The sequence below is a fragment of the Squalius cephalus genome (assembly GCF_949319135.1).
Source record: "Squalius cephalus genome assembly, chromosome: 18".
NCBI classification, from domain to species: Eukaryota; Metazoa; Chordata; class Actinopteri; order Cypriniformes; family Leuciscidae; genus Squalius; species Squalius cephalus.
In genome coordinates this window covers 17,107,108-17,124,175 of record NC_137139.1, presented here as the reverse complement: position 1 = coordinate 17,124,175, position 17,068 = coordinate 17,107,108, and the positions used below count along the sequence as shown (strand labels likewise).

The following is a 17,068-nucleotide window of genomic DNA, read 5'->3' as shown; positions in this document are numbered from 1 at the left end:
TCTTCTTGGTTTAGATATCCCATTATTCAAATATAAAAATCCAGCCCATCCGGCCACACGTTTCCCCATTAATGTTTTGCTGGGGTTACGGCCTTTAAATTGGAATATATACCTTAATCAATGAATAAATAAAGGACAGAAACAAATAATAATAGATATTGTTAATATACTGCAAATGTGTTAAATATTCATATTGCATTATATTGCAGGCTGTTAATTATTGAATTAATATTTGACTTAAATGATTTTATTTGAACTGATCATAACTACACAGAAGAAAAAGTCATAACTTAATCCTTAATTCATGGGATCCAAACTATAAAGCTCTTAAATTCCCCTTTGTTGCCCTAAAGAGAAGTTTCCATAGTTCTTTGATAGAATCCAGAGTTTAACTGTAAGATCATAACGAGGTTAAAAAAAAACATGAAAAGAACATTTATTCAGAAAGAACATTTTTCTGTTGATATGAAAAATCATGTACATTTAGAAATATAGCGGGTGAATTATGTACAGTATATGATGTTATGATGAACTATATGCCTTTCTCCACTGACGTTCTGAGTTGTTCAAAGCGTTTCTTGATGATTGTTAGAAGGCAGCTGACTGACTCTGAGAAGGTGAACGAACGGAAACATGGTTTGTGCAACATTAGCAACACATTATTAACTGTTTGATAACATAGTCAAGCAAATGACTAATCATATTAAACACCGTTATCTGTCTGACGTTGTAAAGCTCGATACCATCGTGCAGCATTTACTACAGTAAAGCGAGTAAATCTCTGAGCTGGTGTGAGTGAGTGGAGGCGGGGCTAATGTGCATATCAATGGCTCCTCGTATACTAAATGAAGAAAGTGTGTAGAGTTACATTTAAACTACTTTAAGGCATGAATAAATTTTTATTCATAGCAAAAAAACTGTCAGTTTGGTGATCAAAGATGAGTTTTAAGAGATACAATTATTGACTACATGAGGACTTTAAATAGTGGTTAAATTTGATTTGTTTGTAAAGTATAATTTGCTGTAGAATTATTGTAGATGTATTTACATGTTTTTTTGTTGTTGCGTTTTTAAAGTTTTGTTTAATAATATGCCTACATATATCTTTATATCTATTATTATTATACATTTTATTTATAGGCACCTTACATGACACTCAAGGACACCTTACAAACACAATAAAACAATCAACATAAAAAAAATAAATCATTATTATAGTCTGGACAGACTGGATACAAACATAAAAGCCTGCCGAATAAGATGTGTCTTATGGTGAGATTTAAAAACATGAAGACTTTCAATCCTGTGGCAGCAAGTTCCATAAATAAGGAGCTGCATGACTAAAGGCTCGGGACCCCATAGAAGTAGTGTGAGTTTGAGGGAGAATAAAAGTGAGTGCAGAAGATGATTTTAAAGGGGTGGTATAACGCCCCTTTTTATAAGATGTAAAATAAGTCTCTGATGTCCCCAGGGTGTGTATGTGTATGTAATTTTAACTCAAAATACCCCACAGATCATTTTTTATAGCATGTTAAAATTATCCCTTTTTGAAGGTGAGCAAAAACACAAAAAATGCTCCCGGAACAGAGGGTGGAGCTTCAAGAGCTTGTATTCTTTGCAGCTTGCAGACAGACACGCACTAAAATGTCAGAAACTGTTCTGCCCATGTTCAAACCGGAGTCGGACAATGATGGAGAGACTCAAGAAGAAGTGACAACATGTAGAATGCAACATTACGTTTCTGAATGGTTCGTTGATGAATTATGTTGCTGATGTGGAGTTAACTATCTTCAAGTCTTTGATTAGCATTTTCTGTCATGATAATCAATAAATCGCTCGTGTGGGAACTGATGTAAGATGCCTAAAGTGCATTTGTGTTACGTACTGTATTGCAATATACAGTACCAGTCAAAAGTTTGGAAACATTACTATTTTTAATGTTTTTGAAAGAAGTCTCTTATGCTCATCAAGCCTGCAGTTAAAAAAAACCAAAACAAAAAAAAAACAGTAATATTATGAAATATTATTACAATTTAAAATAATGGTTCTCTTTTTTAATATACTTTAAAATGTAATTTATTTTTGTGATGCAAAGCTGAATTTTCATCAGCAAGTACTCCAGTCTTTGGTGTCTTATGATCCTTCAGAAATCATTCTAATATGATGATTTATGATCAATGTTGGAAACAGTTGTGCTGCTTAATATTTTTTTTATAACCTGAGATACTTTTTTCAGGATTATTTGATGAATAAAAAGTTAAAAAGAACTGTATTTATTTAGAATAGAAATCTTTTGTAACAATATACACTACCGTTCAAAAGTTTGGGAACAATAACTCTTTTTTTTAAAAGAAATTAGTACTTTAATTCAACAAGGATGCGTTAAATTGATAAAAGGTGATGGTAACGATTTATATTGTTAGAAATTTTTTTATTTTGAATAAATGCTGTTTTTATGAATAAATGCTGTTAACGTTTTACTCATCAATGAATCCTGAAAAAAGTATTCCAAAAAAATATATTAAACAGCACAACTGTTTCCATCATTGATAATAACTGTGTATCAAATCATCCTATTAGAATGATTTCTGAAGGATCATAAGACACCAAAGACTGGAGTACTTGCTGATGAAAATTCAGCTTTGCATCACAAAAATAAATTACATTTTAAAATATATTAAAAAAGAGAACCATTATTTTAAATTGTAATAATATTTCATAATATTACTGGGTTTTTTTTTTTTTTTTTTTTTTTAACTGCAGGCTTGATGAGCATAAGAGACTTCTTTCAAAAACATTAAAAATAGTAATGTTTCCAAACTTTTGACTGGTACTGTATGTGAAAACACAGATGCGACAGCTTGAGCTCCTCACTCCCTTTGTTGCGTGTTCCCGGGGGCGGAGTTTGTCAGTTTTAGGGTTTGTGATGTCACTTAACCTGGGAGGAATGTTGTGTAGTCCCTATCAGTTGTTTCTTGATGTCTTAAAAAGCCATTTCTGTAAAAGTAAATATCCCCGTTTGCTTTTAACTTTGAGCGTCGTAACTTTGCAGATGTTGTTTATGCTCAAACAGCAACATTACACACTAACTAAAGTTAGAAAAGTGAAATCATAATCAACCACCCCTTTAAAGTACGAGAAGGAGTGTAAGATATGAAGAAGGTCAGATAAGTATGAAGGAGTGTAAGATATGAAGAAGGTCAGATAAGTATCAATATAGGAAGCGACTAAAGCATGAACAAGAATCGCAGTGCTCTTTACTATGAGAGACAGACAAACTTGGTTTATATTAAGTATGTGGAAATATGCAGAGCGAATTACACTGTTTATATGTGCTTCAAATGAGAGACTACTGTCAAGTATGACCCCCAAACTATGAACTTGTTTAGAAACAGAATCAGGAAAGTTATCAATATTCACAGATGAACATCAGATTGTTTTTTGAGCCAACAAGAAGAATTTGCGTTTTACTGTTAAGTTAAAGAAGATTTGATGTAAACCACTCTTTAATCTCTGCTAAACCATCTAAGAGGACAGATGGAGGGAAAGAAGAGGTAGTTTATACTTATATGTTTAACATTATGTACACTTAAAGATAACCATGATTATTGGAACAGAATACATTTACAAAAGACCTTTGTAATGTCATACTTGTTATATCTCCTTATAACATATTAGAATTTACTAGAATTCCTCACCTGAAGGTCACTTTTGTACCTGTTAAATTTAGGAATGTAAAAAAAATATTCTGGAAAACACTACCTCTCGGCAGCAGGACAGATCTCCACGCTACTGTTAGTGACCCGTATTCCATAGCAGCCTGCCCAGACCTGTCTATCTGTATCCTTCCCACCGTGAGTGAAACTGATAAACCGAACTCCAGGTCCATAATCCTTAAAGACGTGGGTCATCTGAAATAAAACAGAATAAACACAGGGACATAAGCACTGACTATTAGTTTGATTACAGGGGAATAACTGCATTGTTAGTATTAATTAACTCACTTGACACCATGGATAAGTGTCCCCCTGTTGAAAGAAAACTTTATAAGGCTGAAAGGTACTGATGGGTTTCTTCTTCTCATCAAGCAACTCTACACAGATCCGATATTCACTTCCATAATCAGAGAGTGGGGTATACCTGCAGATAAGACATGACAGAAATGTGATTCTGTTTTAAAATTGTGTTTTCATATTAGAACCTGATTTAACATTGGTACTGTGTTCTTAAAATAATAGTTCACCTAAAAATGTAAATTCTGAATTCTGGATGATTTACTCCCCTTCATGTCATTCCAAACATGTGTTCTTTCTTCTGCGGAATATAAACAAAGATGTTTTGAAAGTTGATAAGTCCAAACAACATTAGCCTCCCTCAATTAACTTTCATTGTATGGACAAAAAAAAAAAAGAAAAAAAAAAAAAGAACATCCTTGAAGTCCATCTAATTAAAACATCAGAAAAAAGACATTATCTTAAGAAGAAAAAAAAATAAAATAAAATAAATATATATATATTTTTTTTTTATATAATCAAAATATCTTCTTTTGTAGAAAGAAAGTCAATATAGGGTGAGTAAATGATGACAGAATATTAATTTTTAGGTGAACTATCTCGTTAGTGACACTTCAATTCAATTTCTGTACTGATTACATAAAATGTATGCAGATTATTGCAATAAAAATACAAAATGATCTGCCAATAACATTAAAAAAATTACCATGTGGGTTCTCATACTGCCAGGCACAATTCCACAATTCCAAAAAAGTGAATGTGACCCAGATGGACAGGCCATTCACAAGAATTAATCACATAAAATATGAAATTCACCTCCTAAGATACTGTAGCATGAAATGGGATTTTGAGTGACACTCACCAGTCTGATATTTTGATATGAGGTTGCTGTTGATCCATGAAAGCACCACTATAACCTTCTTTCATCAAATCAATCAGCTGTTGCTTCAAACATGACCTGAGGACAAAGTTTATGATTGATTTATGTGTGGATTGGCTTCATGATTTATTTATTTTCATATTGTAACATTGACTTAAATTAAATGAGCTCAAAACGTTCTTGAAAAATCTAAAATATCAAACATACCTATGAGATGTTGAAAAACATTTTGTGACAGTGTTGTCCGGAAATAGTTTTCTATTTACTTCTGTCACCCAGCAGCCATCTCCATTCTGTTCATTCTCCCATCCTTGAAGTCCATCTAATTAAAACATCAGAAAAAAGACATTATCTTAAGAAAAAAATCATTATAGTGACACTTATTGTACAATCTTGACTAGGCTCACCTTCTGCCCTGGGATTCTTGAGCAAGTTCCGTCGTTTCTTAGTCATAAAGTAAAACAGGCGCCAGTCCTCTGGGGGTCTGGAGGCATCACAGGGCTGGATCCCCTCTCTCCGACAGCGCTCTCTCCAGTGTGCAGCACTGTCCACCAGCTCCTTCCACTCACGACACACCAGCCGACAGACTCGCACCACCTGATGTTCAGGCAGGTTCAGTAGGATCTCCTCAACCGCAGCTAGAGGAACATCTGGCTGCTGACAGAGGAAGAAAGATTACCTTTCAATTTAGATCCAGCTGTGGAACATGGTTGCTGTTGGTCCGAGCTGGTCATCTGCTACCATGTTCCACCCCGACCATTTTAAGATGGTATGACCATCTGGTTTATTGCTGGTCCACAATGATCGACTTATCAGACAAGTCAGTTAATTTCAACATTGCATGACCAAGTTATAATATGATGCTACTTCTCTATAGCAAGTGGCTACAACTGAAACCAAGAACTCAAACACTTACTGAGTCTGATCTGGGTTCAGAGTCCCTCGAAGTAACATGAATGTTCCCGCTCTGTGAATGACCCATTCTTGTTTTTTTTAAAGGCATTTGATATCAGTCACTTTTGCGCGTCTGGACCTACTTGTAAAAACACGGAAGTTACGTATTAAAAAAACTGACAATGTTACAGAAGTAAAAAGAAAACGCAAATAATAGTAGCCACCTTCTCATTCGTTATATGTCAGACCGTCTAACCAGCGATAACGAATGTTTATTGCAGAAGGACTCTAATCTGCTTCTGGAAAACTGAAATATATCTGGCAGTGGGGCGTGACGACTCACTACCGGTTTGACGCTGTCAACTGATCCGTTATATATGCGTTTTTCCAGTTTAGATATCTCATTAGTCACATGTAGCAGCATTCTAGACTTCAAACGCCGCTGAATCAGTATAATCCTTTTAATCACATGTTTAACGAGATTCAAAATTGAAAGTTCTATTACCGTACGCGTCATAGCCCCGCCCACAACTCTGACGAATGCATACGGGTTCTCAGAGTATGAGGTCTCTGCGGAACAAAAAAAGGGCATTCCCTATTTGGGGGCGTTTTCTAACGGGAATAGAGCTGGTAAGTCCCGCCCCTTCCGCAAAACCCCGCTGGACCTCAAAGTTGAAAAACCGTCAATGCAAGTGAATGGGAGAAAATAATTATTTTCTGGTCCCGTTTGAATTGTGCCATGAATGTGAACATATGTTGTCTGTGAATTTTTTATATAACTTTTCGTGTAAAGAATGATACAATTTAGCGGGTAGAAGTTTGATACGGTTAGACTTTGTGTGAGAGCACTTTGTGGACTACAACTCTCGACGCTTGAAACGTCAACACCACTAGCACACGGACTAGCTCACGGATCCCGCTAAACATGTCTGTGTCTTTGGTGCACTTCACCGCCTTATTTCAGGGAGAGGACAAAATCGTTGAGGTTGGCGAAAACCACGGGTTAGTCAACTTTATGGGGTGACGTCACATAGGCGACATGTAGTCTTTCTCGTTATGTCTTTTCCACAACTGCTAGCCGAAGAATCATACCATATACTGTCAAACTCGTAACATGAAAAGTTATATAAAAAATTCATCGACAACATATGTTCACATTCATGGCACAATTCAAACGGGACCAGAAAATAATTATTTTCTCCCATTCACTTGCATTGACGGTTTTTCAACTTTGAGGTCCAGCGGGGTTTTGCGGAAGGGGCGGGACTTACCAGCTCTATAGAGTGTCATGTTACGAGTTTGACAGTATATGGTATGATTCTTCGGCTAGCAGTTGTGGAAAAGACATAACGAGAAAGACTACATGTCGCATGTGACGTCACCCCATAAAGTTGACTTACCCGTGGTTTTCGCCAACTTCAAAGAGTTTGTCCTCTCCCTGAAGGAAGGCGGTGAAGTGCACCAAAGACACAGCCATGTTTAGCGGGATCCGTGAGCTAGTCCGTGTGCTAGTGGTGTTGACGTTTCAAACGCGTCGAGAGTTGTAGTCCACAAAGTGCTCTCATACAAAGTCTAATTGTATCAAACTTCTACCCGCTAAATTGTATCATTCTTTACACGAAAAGTTCTATAAAAAATTCACAGACAACATATGTTCACATTCATGGCACAATTCAAGCGGGACCAGAAAATAATTATTTTCTCCCATTCACTTGCATTGACGGTTTTTCAACTTCAGCGGGGTTTTGCGGAAGGGGCGGGACTTACCAGCTCTATAGACGTTTTTCAACCTCTTTACCTGATTTGCACAAATCGAGTAGGAGATAAACAGAAAAAGAAAAAAAAACCTTAAGTGGATTGTTGTATCTAGCAAATTCACACAATTTGTGTGAATTTGCTAGATGAGTGATTCTATGTCCAAATATTTTTTTTTATTATTTTATTTTTAGTATTTTAATAATTTGTTACTCATTGTCATGGATTACATGATGTTACTGGCCATACCAATATACTATTTTCAGTAAAAAGCATCTTATATAGCTGAAAAATCATGATTTCTTGTTGTCCCAATTAGTCAGTGTATTTTTTACATCATTGTCTAATAAAAAAAATTAAAAAAAATAAATAAATTGGATTTGACTTTTTAGGTATTATTTTGTTTATTGTGTTTATAAAATCCCTAAATAGTCAATTTTCCTAATTCTACAATTATTAATTCTGATTAGATGTGCGTTCTGTGTGCTTTCTCTGAGAAAATATTTTAATCTAAAATGTAGAAATAGTTATTTTGTAAAACGTCAAAATTGTTACCACAGTATCAAAAGGAAAACAGAATGTATCACTGATCACTAGGTTGTTTAAAAGTCTTTTAAACACGATTTCATTAGTGCTATGTGATCTTAGCCTTTATGCTAGTAAGTGGTATGTTGTTTTAAAACAAAAAGGCTGATTCTTTTAATGTTGATTTTGGATAAATTCTTTGATAAGAATCTTAGGCTTATTGGAAGATGAATTAAAAGATCCATGGTTGTGTACCCTTTAACCCAATTTATTGGTGTGTTTGATTTACTATTTATTTATTTGCACTTACTGAATGCCATTATAAATGCATATTATGTTGATTAAAATAAATAAAATACATAAAATAAATTATAATAAAAATACCAGGAAAGTTTGTTGATTGCGTCATTTCCCCATACATTTCTTTTAAATATTTTATACTATTGTAAATAGTGTATTTCACTATGGCATCTATGATCAGGAACTTCAAAAGATTGCAATTGGCTTTGGTGTCCTAGTAAAGTTCCTAGCCGAGACCTTAAGCACTTTGACTTTTCAACATTTTGATATACCAGGACACGAGAAAGCGGAGACTTCACTGGAGAGGATTATGAATAACCTAACATCAGGAGTAGCCTATAAAAGACTGATGAGTTGTTTGTCACTTCAGATACTAACCTGATTGAAACCATGATTATTGTCATTTATATTTTAATGAACTTAAGTTTCACTTGCCTTTACACATAAATTGAGTTATTTTGTACAATTGCTATAGACACATTCCTAAATACTTAGATACTTTTTCAAAACTCTTTACACAGTGAGCACAACATCAGTCTATGTGGGCAAAACTGTTGATCATTTATCATTGCTTTGACACAATGACATGACTTGACAATTACAATAGTGACAATACAATACTTGACATGACAATAGTGAGCCTACGGTCTGACGTAGAACCCAGAAGCGCTGCACTGTTTACACTACGTCAACAGCGTGGGAGAATGACGCGGAAGAGAAGAAATTGTTGAATAATGTTGTTATTTTGGGGGGGTTTTTTGCACACAAAAGGTATTCTCGTCTCTTCATAATATTAAGGTTGAACCACTGTAGTACATGGAATATTTTAACAATGTCTTTACTACCTTGCTGGGCCTTGAAAGTTGCAATGACGCTGCTGTCAATGGAGGGACAGAAAGCTCTCAGATTTCATCAAAAATAGCTTCATTTGTGTTCCGAAGATGAACGAAGGTCTAAAGGGTTTGGATGGAACAACATGAGGGTGAGTAATTAATGACAGAATTTTCATTTTTGGGTGAACCCTTTAAATTGTACACATTTTCAATGGTCAAAAACCAAATGTTGGTCACCTTTCAAACAGCTGATACTTTTTCTTTTGAAAAAGAATATCTGAATAACAAATGGCTCTGCAGTGACGGTGGGAGAGGGAGACTGGGCTGATGATGAATCAGGCATTATACTGGAATGAATCAGCGACAATGAGGAGAGTACAGATAGCTCAGGTTGGGAGGCAGTATCTCAGTGTCCCAGTCTATTAGGCAGTCCTCAGTCTCAAGCTCCACCAAAACTCCCACAGGTACGATGGTTGCTGGTTCACACCCCTGGTCAGACTAGCATTGGGGATTCTGTATCCGCGGTGCTCCGTCTCTCCACCGCACTCCCTCCGGCTCCACCTTGATCCACGGGTGCAATGGCTCCGCCTCAGTCTTCGGGCACTCGGGTTCCTCCTCGGACACCCATCACCACAGCTCTGCCTTGGTCTCGAGTGCCAGCGTTGTCACTCTGGTCCATCAGCTCCTCCCGTCATCCCCACCATGGCTGTTATCCCCAATCTTCTCCTCCTTGGTCTTCTTCGTTGATCTGTCTGCTTTTGCTAGTCTTTCGCCTTCTCCTCACCCACCTCCAAAGCCTCTGCCATCCCTCCCTCATCTCTTCTGTTTTGACACGAGGTCGTGCCTTCCGGGAGGGGGCCTTATGTCACGTATATGTTCTGTTTCATTATCATGGACTTTTTGTTCCTTTGTCTTTGTTTCCCACTACTCATCAGTTACCATGGACACTCGTGACATCTACACACCTGTTCATAATTTAGTTCATCATCACTGTGTATTTAAGTTCCTCCTTTTGACTGTTCTGTTCAGTGTCGGGTATTGGTTGGTGTATGATGTGTGATCGTAGAACAGCCTACACTCTGTTACTTTGCCTTCATCAATGTGGATTACTTGAGTTTGTTTTCATTAAAGAACCCTTTTGTTTATTGAAACCTTTATGAACTTTCCTTCATTATCATCTGGACCTAACTGTGACAAGGTGTTATGATTAAAGTACACACAAGTACAAATGTTTGAGTATGCAGTCAGGAAAGTATAATAATAAATTAAACAAGTAAATATCACCATAGAGAGAACTAGACTACTAGAATATAACATCAGGCATGTAGAGCAAACCTTGAAGGAGATTTGTCTCCTTCAAGCCCCAAACCTTCAACTGTTATTTCATAATCAAGCTTCAATGTACATTTATAAGTTCAAAGCTTTGAAACATAACATCACTTACACACAGTAACTTTGAGACGTTTATTGACGTTAACTGCATGGCACTTAAGTAATTGATTATTTCATAAGCAGTGCATGTCTATGGCTGTTGTTATAGTCGTCGACTAAGGTCCTTCATTTTAACAGTGTAACATATAGGCCCGGTTTAACAAAGAGGGCTTAGACTATGCCAGGATTAGGGCATTTAAGTAGCTTTTATAAACGTGTCTTAGTAAAAACATTTCTGGTGTGCATCTTGAGACAAAGCAATGGCACTGACATATTCTAAGATATAAACATTACGTTGTATTTGATATATATTTTATATATCTCCTTATGGTATAATGTATCATTGCATTTCCTAATTTGAAGGTCACTTTTGCACCTGTTAAATTTAGGAAGGTTAAAAATAATATGGAAAACACTCTGTAGCATCAGACTGGATAGATCTCCACGCTACTGTTAGTGACCCGTATTCCATGCTGGCCTTTCCAAAATTGTGTATCCTTCCCTCCATGTGTGAAACGGATAAACCGAACTCCAAGTCCATAATCCATAAAGACGTGTGTCATCTGAAATAAAGCAGAATAAACACAGGGACAGTTACGCTTTTATTATTAGTTTGATTACAGGGGAATATCTACACTGTCAGTATTATTCTACTCACTTGACACCATGGATAATTTTTCCCCTTTTGAAAGAAAACTTTCTCAGGCTGAAAGGTACTGATGGGTTTCTTCTTCTCATCAAGCAACTCTACACAGATCTGATATTCACTTTCACAATCAGAGTGTGGGGCATACCTGCAGATAAGACATAAGACATGACAGATATGTGGATCTGTTCTAAAATTGTGTTTTCATTTTAGAACCTGATTTAACATTGGTGATGTGTTCTTAACGGGGCATCGAAAAATTTAAATTCTGTCATCATTTACTCACCGTCCTGTCGTTTCAAACCTCTATGACTTTATTTCTTCTGTGGAACACAAAAGGAGGCGTTTTAAAAGTCGATGATTCCAAACTGATTCCAACATTGGACTGCATAAAAACACTGAGACATTTTTCAAAATCTCCTTTTGTGCTCCACAGAACAAAGAAAGTCACATAGGTTCGGAATGACAAGAGGTAAACTATCCCTGTAATGATATTCAAATTCATTTTATGTCCTATGAGGGTTTTTTTTTTTTTTTTTTTTTTTTTACTCTGTTGTGTAGGACAGTAGAGACATGACAGAAAACAATGTTGGAGAGAGAGGGGGGAACAGGAAAGTATCACGAGCCAGGACTTGATCTCGGGTTACCTGAAACTTAACCGTACCATTTATGTCAGAGCTTATGCAAATTCAAATTCAAAAAAAAAAAAAAAAATATATATATATATATATATATTAGGGGTGTAACGGTACACAAAAATCACGGTTCGGTACGTACCTCGGTTTTAAAGTCACGGTTCGGTTTATTTTCGGTACAGTAAGGGAAAGAAATGCAAACATTAAACTGCAGGTTGTTTATTACTATAAACTTTTTTTAACAATGTTTACACTTTTTTAAACACTTTTTAATAAAATATAATAAAATAGATATAAAATAAAAAAAGAATAAGAAATAAAATACTGCTGCAAAGTTCTCCACTAAATAAAATACTCTCAGTCTCAAACCAATATCACATAATAAAATATAATGAAAAATAGAAATAAATAACTATGATTACAGTGCAGGAACAGAAAATAGCCCTATATTAAAATAATATTAAACAAATATATTAATGTATTATTATTTTTCAATAATCAATCAACATAATCAATTTAAGATTTTTTTTTTCCACTTTTTTAATAATTATCAAAATAAAATATAGTCCAAAGCTGTAGTACAAAGCTATTATTACCAGAGCATGTGATCAGAGCAGGTCATTTTACCATTGTTGCCAGCATGACTATACCAGCTCAGCAAACAGAAATCTAGGTTACTACTGAGAAATTTCACCTTATTTGAGCGGACTTTGCTTTTCCAGTGCGTGATCGGTACATGATTGGAGTGTTTGGGCCGTTAACGACAGAGCAGAACGCGCAGCGCAAACACGGACTCGAACATTGAGCAGAGAGCGCAGCGGGTCGTCGACACACACACACACACACACACACACACGCGCGCGCGCGCACGCCACGGAACGGAGAGTGCGGCGGCGCACACGAAGCGGAAAAGCTTTTTTTCGCCATGCAGTCTATTTCATTGTTACAGTGACGACGGGTAAAACACGGGTAAAACCAGAGAATGTCTAATAGGAAAAAACATTAGAATCAGCTGCAGGGCGGGATTTGCGCTGAACGCGGAGACTTCCGTCACTTAATATGTTCGTGTGGAAACACGAAAATGTACCTATGTTCCGCACACAAAATATTGCATTCAGTCATTCGGTACACACGTGCACCGAACCGAAAGCCCTGTACCGAAACGGTTCGGTACGAATACACGTACCGTTACACCCCTAATATATATATATATATATATAAAATATATATAATATATATATATATATATATATATATATATATATATATATATATACACATATACACACTCACCTAAAGGATTATTAGGAACACCATACTAATACTGTGTTTGACCCCCTTTCGCCTTCAGAACTGCCTTAATTCTACGTGGCATTGATTCAACAAGGTGCTGAAAGCATTCTTTAGAAATGTTGGCCCATATTGATAGGATAGCATCTTGCAGTTGATGGAGATTTGTGGGATGCACATCCAGGGCACGAAGCTCCCGTTCCACCACATCCCAAAGATGCTCTATTGGGTTGAGATCTGGTGACTGTGGGGGCCATTTTAGTACAGTGAACTCATTGTCATGTTCAAGAAACCAATTTGAAATGATTCAAGCTTTGTGACATTATCCTGCTGGAAGTAGCCATCAGAGGATGGGTACATGGTGGTCATAAAGGGATGGACATGGTCAGAAACAATGCTCAGGTAGGCCGTGGCATTTAAACGATGCCCAATTGGCACTAAGGGGCCTAAAGTGTGCCAAGAAAACATCCCCCACACCATTACACCACCACCACCAGCCTGCACAGTGGTAACAAGGCATGATGGATCCATGTTCTCATTCTTTTTACGCCAAATTCTGACTCTACCATCTGAATGTCTCAACAGAAATCGAGACTCATCAGACCAGGCAACATTTTTCCAGTCTTCAACTGTCCAATTTTGGTGAGCTCGTGCAAATTGTAGCCTCTTTTTCCTATTTGTAGTGGAGATGAGTGGTACCCGGTGGGGTCTTCTGCTGTTGTAGCCCATCCGCCTCAAGGTTGTGCGTGTTGTGGCTTCACAAATGCTGTGCTGCATACCTCGGTTGTAACGAGTGGTTATTTCAGTCAAAGTTGCTCTTCTATCAGCTTGAATCAGTCGGCCCATTCTCCTCTGACCTCTAGCATCAACAAGGCATTTTCGCCCACAGGACTGCCGCATACTGGATGTTTTTCCCTTTTCACACCATTCTTTGTAAACCCTAGAAATGGTTGTGCGTGAAAATCCCAGTAACTGAGCAGATTGTGAAATACTCAGACCGGCCCGTCTGGCACCAACAACCATGCCATGCTCAAAATTGCTTAAATCACCTTTCTTTCCCATTCTGACATTCAGTTTGGAGTTAAGGAGATTGTCTTGACCAGGACCACACCCCTAAATGCATTGAAGCAACTGCCATGCAATTGGTTGATTAGATAAAAAAAAAATTTAATATGATTGTCATACAGCTTGGGTTCTAATACTACCAGGCACAATTCCAGCATAAGGCATATGTGACCCAGATGGACAGGTCATTTACAAGAATGAATCACATAAAATATGAAATTCACCTCCTAAGATACTGTAACATAAAATGGGAGTTTGAGTGACACTCACCAGTCTGATATTATGATATGAGGTTGCTGTTGATCCATGAAAGCACCACTATAACCTTCTTTCGTCAAATCAATCAGCTGTTGTTTCAAACATGACCTGAGGACAAAGTTTATGAGTGATTCATGTGTGATTGGGTTCATGATAGATTTATTTTTCAAATTGTTACATATACTGAAATTAAATGAGCTCAAACCTTTTTTTGAAGGATCTACAATATCAAACATACCCATATGACGTTACAAAACATCTGGTGACCGGAAATACTGTCCTATTTCCTCCTGTTGCCCATTGGTCACCTCCATTCTGTACAATCTCCCATCCTTGAAGTCCATCTAATTAAAACATCAGAAAAGAGATGTTCCCTGAAGCAAAAATTAATTATAGTGACACTTATTGTACAATCTTAATGATGTGACTCACTTTGTGCACTGGGATTCTTGAGCAAGTTACAATTTCTGACACTTAACCTGCAGGTGGAAACACAGAAGTTATGTTTCGCATTTTGATGATATAACAGTAACTGAAACACAAATAATAGTAGCTACATTCGCATTAGTTTTATGTCAAACATAGCTCTTCTAATTTACTGCAGCAGGACTCTAATCTGCTTCTGGAAAACTGAAATATATCTGGAAGAGGAGCGTCTTTACTACTGGCTGACGCTGTCAGAGCTGATCCGTTATATATACTTCTTGACGGTTTAGATATCCCATTAATCAGAGGATTCTGGACTTCCAAAACCGCAGAATCAGGATCTAATTCTTAGGGATCACGTGTTTACTGTTTATCGACAATATAGAACACAGAGTGATTGTTGATGGCATCAAAGCCATTCCCACAACTCTGATAAATGCAATAAGGCTGCAGTAGGACAGGACATGTTATGGGAAATGTATTATGGCACAACTAGACATAAGATAGATTCTCAGCCTAGAGACTCATCACCCATTTTGAGAAGTTAGGTTATACATTTGATAAAGTGTATGATATTTATCACTGTCATTCAGTGTCGGCGCAACGAGTGGGTTCAGGCGCCAACCCTGCTGTCATTTGAAGATATGAAATACGGTATGAATAAATATCAATGTTAATGCATTTTCTGAATACTTTTATTATTATTATTATTATTTAAAAAAACTAACTATTATTATTGTTACTATTAATTACACTCTTTATAAAGTTTTTATAAATTCCTCTTTATAAATCCTTAAACAGTCTAAAACACTAACACAACCCTAAAACACTCTTTATAAATTCCTTTAAATGGTTTTCATAAGCTCTGGTCAGAGCAAAATAAAATGAATTAGTGGTTTAATTGGTTTGTAAAGTATAATTTGCTGTAAATAAACCTCACTCCCCTGGCCTTAAGAGGCATACCAACAGCTGACGCAGGAGGCTGTGGTCTTTACCATCCTCATTAACAAGCCCAATGCCTGCTTGATGCTGGTTTCAAGTGGGCGGAGCGGAAATAGTGAACATTTGCACTTTATTTTCATTTTTAATGTTTTGTTTCATGATATGCCTACATATAACTTGTATCTGCATTGTGCATTTTGATAAAAAATAATTAATTGATAAACTTAATAAATATGTTTTACAGTAAAAAAAAAAGTCATGCTGGAAAACCCTACCCCTCATCAGCTGAATAGATCTCCACACTACTGTTAGTGAGCCGTATTCCATAATGGCCTGCCCAGAACTGTGTATCCATCCCACCGTGAGTGAAACGGATAAACCGAACTCCAGGTCCATAATCCTTAAAGACGTGTGTCATCTTAAATAAAGCAGGAAAAACACAGGGACAGTTAAGCTTTGACTATTAGTTTGATTACAAGGGAATATTGGGACTGTCGGTATTATTCTACTCACTTGACACCACGGCTCACTGTTCCCAAACGAAAATATAACTTTCTCAGGCTGAAAGGTTCTGATTGGGTTTTTCCACTGATCAAGCAATGCTACACAGATCTGATACTCACTTCCACAACAAGAGATAGGGGCATACCTGCACCAGACAAACAGCAAATAAAAGCCTTCCTATTAACAAAGTGGCCTTTCATATTAAAACCTGATTTGTGCCAAATGCTAGTACTGTGTTCTTAAAGGGATAATTCACCTAAAAATGAAAATTCTGTCATTTACTCACTTTCATGTCATTCCAAACCTGTATCAATTTCTTTATTCGGAAGAACAAAAATTATGTTTTGAAAGTTGGACAATGGACCCCTTTGACTTTCATTCTATGGACAAAAAACACTGAGACATTTTTCAAAATATCTTCTTTTTTGTTCCACAGAAGAAAGAAAGTCACACAGGTTTGGAACGACATGAGGGTAAGTGAATGATGACAGAATTTTTATTTTTAGGTTAACTATCCCTTTAATGACATTTTAATTAATTTTTACATAAAGAAATAAGATTTACAGTATTATTGGCACTTTTGCCTTTATTTTGTAGAACGATTGAGACTTCACAGGAAACAATGTTAAAAAGAGATGGAGGAGCAGGATTGGAGAGTACAAAATACAAAA

General features: G+C 36.5%; 1 protein-coding gene across 1 annotated transcript in view; it reads right to left on the bottom strand.

Moving 5' to 3' along the window:
- LOC307145217 (uncharacterized protein) overlaps positions 1-17,068 on the bottom strand; it is a 76,557-nt gene that overhangs the window by 12,829 nt on the left and 46,660 nt on the right. Inside the window, exons 20-26 of the mRNA XM_079848125.1 lie at positions 16,407-16,542; positions 16,169-16,311; positions 14,958-15,004; positions 14,764-14,869; positions 14,538-14,633; positions 11,290-11,425; positions 3,763-3,911 (exon numbers count right to left, since the gene is read on the bottom strand). Of these exons, the coding sequence (XP_079704251.1) occupies positions 3,763-3,911; positions 11,290-11,425; positions 14,538-14,633; positions 14,764-14,869; positions 14,958-15,004; positions 16,169-16,311; positions 16,407-16,542 (813 nt within the window). The remainder of the gene's footprint in view (positions 1-3,762; positions 3,912-11,289; positions 11,426-14,537; positions 14,634-14,763; positions 14,870-14,957; positions 15,005-16,168; positions 16,312-16,406; positions 16,543-17,068) is intronic.